General features: G+C 41.3%; 1 protein-coding gene and 1 long non-coding RNA gene across 13 annotated transcripts in view; one reads left to right on the forward strand and one right to left on the reverse strand.

Moving 5' to 3' along the window:
* The window catches only part of LOC138041351 (uncharacterized), a 2,986-nt gene that overhangs the window by 148 nt on the left and 338 nt on the right, over window positions 1–2,500 (reverse strand). Inside the window, exons 1-2 of the long non-coding RNA XR_011130804.1 lie at window positions 2,056–2,500; window positions 992–1,088 (exon numbers count right to left, since the gene is read on the reverse strand). The exon at window positions 2,056–2,500 is cut by the window's right edge and continues 338 nt beyond it. This is a non-coding gene — a long non-coding RNA (uncharacterized lncRNA). The remainder of the gene's footprint in view (window positions 1–991; window positions 1,089–2,055) is intronic.
* LOC138041288 (deoxyribonuclease TATDN1-like) overlaps window positions 566–2,500 on the forward strand; it is an 8,406-nt gene continuing 6,471 nt past the window's right edge. For 4 of the 12 annotated variants that reach the window (XR_011130800.1, XM_068887126.1, XM_068887056.1 and 1 more), the window contains exons 1-3: window positions 704–1,045; window positions 1,755–1,799; window positions 1,898–1,947. Coding sequence is in view for 11 of the 12 variants with exons in the window: in XM_068887126.1 (XP_068743227.1) it covers window positions 835–1,045; window positions 1,755–1,799; window positions 1,898–1,947 (306 nt within the window). In the remaining variant the exon portion in view is untranslated. The other 8 variants (XM_068887078.1, XM_068887065.1, XM_068887069.1 and 5 more) reach the window with 8 other exon arrangements.

The raw sequence follows: 2,500 nt of genomic DNA on the forward strand, positions 1-2,500 counted from the left end.
AATACATTTATCACTCTTTTGTAAAGGTCATTCAAAAAATGAGGGCAATAGAATTTACGACCTTGTAATATCTTGTCTCATATTTCCAGCTTAATCTTTTTTTAGATTATGCCCTGGTATATTTGATCAAACGCGTGGGCGGGGATTTACGTGTGACTCAAAATATGCCATCTAGTTGTGCATTTGTGCATCTACTTTCAGATAGTTTCAGATACCTTGTACGCGACAATGCAGTGAAAATGCCGGGCCCGCGCCGTATGCGACAGCTTTCCTTCCTTGTAAGATTGTGGGGTCGTTAAACGCCCGGGTGTCTCAAGACTCTAACACCCTAAAAACACCCCGAAAACTCGGAAACGAATTAAGTACCCCATAACCCTTAATTTGGCTAACCCTAGGCCTAAAGTTGGTTTTTAGGCCTAGGGTTAGCCAAATTGAGGGTTTGGGGGTACTTTATCCGTTTCCAAGTTTTCGAGTTTTCGGGGTCTTAGGGGCCGTAGGGTCTTCGTTTCCGTTCCCGCCCCCCAACATCCTCCGCAAAACCTATTCTCGGTCACAACATGACGTCACGGCCGCCATGTTGGAGCCCCTAAACAAAGAAACGGCGGCAATGTTGGAGCCCCAACCAAATCCTCCGGGAATTTAACTCTATTATTATGAAAACGTTTTCTATTGAAAAACATGGCTGTTGATCACGTGAGTGAAAACCAACACTAAATCTTTCAGCGGTACAACGAAAAATTGGCCCTTTCATATGTAATACCTCATTTTCAGTCCCTTTAGAAATGATTTGCAAAATGGCGGCTGCCAGTTCTCTTCGATTCATCGGTGTGTTATATGATTGTCGTTTTCTTTAAGTGTACCAATCTTTTAGGGCTAAACTGCAGAATACCTGGCAACTTATTTGCATATGAATGGCATTATTCGTACGCAATATTCTGCAGTTTTTCCCTTTGTAGAATCACATGCACCTTCCATGGATATGTGTACGTACTTATTTCCAGCGGTTTCTTTTTTCGTCCTCAAGATATAGGGGTGAATCTCACAGGTAGGCGCTATTGGATTTACCTTTCTGGTTCAAATTAAATAAGCTGGGGAAAAATATACATATATTCAGGTTCTTTATGCTGATTGACTGTTGACGCAAAGGGTCTTTTGGTTTCTGTGGTTTAAGCAAGATTGTTTTTCAACAAATATCTTCCCTGTTGTTTTAAGCATCTAAATCACGTGTGGGTTTCATGTTTTATCCACCCACGCCCCCCCCCCCCCCCCCCTCCTCGCCTTCCATCTTCCTCAATTAACCCTTTAACTCCCAATAGTGCCACTTATAGATTTTACTCTGTCTAACGCCAGACGATTTTACTTGTCAATGGGGAACCCCACGGGGCTGAAAGGGTTAATGGAAAAAAGTAAGGATTCTTCATTGCATGAACTTGTCATCCTTGGCAGGGGAGTGGGAGTGGTCTAGAGATTAAAAATTGCATTATTACCCAGTCAAACAGGGTTCTCCCTAGTTTTCAGCGCAACAGGTATGGCACCTTTTCAAACTGGTAAAGCAATTGGTTAATGTTGGACGTTCTGCAAAGGATAAGGGAATTCTGAGCGTTTGCAGGCAGTACTAAGTGCTCTTACAAGTGGTAAATTCTACCGGTTACCGCCTGATAAGGAGATCCCTGGTCTAAAATTGAAGTGGGTGGTGCAAAAAAGAGATACTGTTTCTACAAATTTTGTGAGAAAAATTTTAAATTGCTGTGCAGATTCAATGTTCAGAGGAATATACCATGGAAAAAAAGCTCATGAAGGTAAGCCTGCCAATTATTTATTGTGGTCCGACTGATCATCCAATGTGGTGACATCTACAAGTACTGTAGTGCTTCAGATCAGTCTTGTGGAATTGCAGATGATTTTCAAGACGTGGTTCAGAGAGCCAGTGATGTTGGAGTGAAAAAGGTGAATGGAAAGTAGAGCAAACCAAGTGAGCGTTAAGTGATCTCCCAATCTTTGATCATTATTTTGTCGATGATAAAGCAGATAAATACTTTTCTTGTCATTACTTACTTTTACACTTGCACAACCGTGAAAATATGAGTGTTTCTTGTCTTGGGCAATATATTGTTGTGCCAAAGTCATGTATTGCACACTGTTACTGTGGACATGAAACTACTTTCTTCAATGAAAGATCACCACAGTTAATGAAAGCTGTAAAGAAGCCTGAGAAGATCCAGGCTTGAATTCTCCAAGGCACTTTCACTTCTTACAAGAAAGACAATGAACTCACATTGAACCAGCTCCAAGGTGGCTGGATAGCTTAGTGGTATAGCTGAGAGCAGTGTGCAGTGCAGCAATCACATTGGCAATGGTATACAAAAATTTTGGAACAAAAATGTTTCAACTTGGCATCCTTAATCCTCACGGTATTAACGAACGCTTTTCATTTAACTAATATATTCCTACTTTTCACGTTGCCATGTTACCACCAATAGCGTAGCTCCTACCCTACTAT

Source organism: Montipora capricornis, chromosome 1, assembly GCF_036669925.1.
Source record: "Montipora capricornis isolate CH-2021 chromosome 1, ASM3666992v2, whole genome shotgun sequence".
NCBI classification, from domain to species: domain Eukaryota; kingdom Metazoa; phylum Cnidaria; class Anthozoa; order Scleractinia; family Acroporidae; genus Montipora; species Montipora capricornis.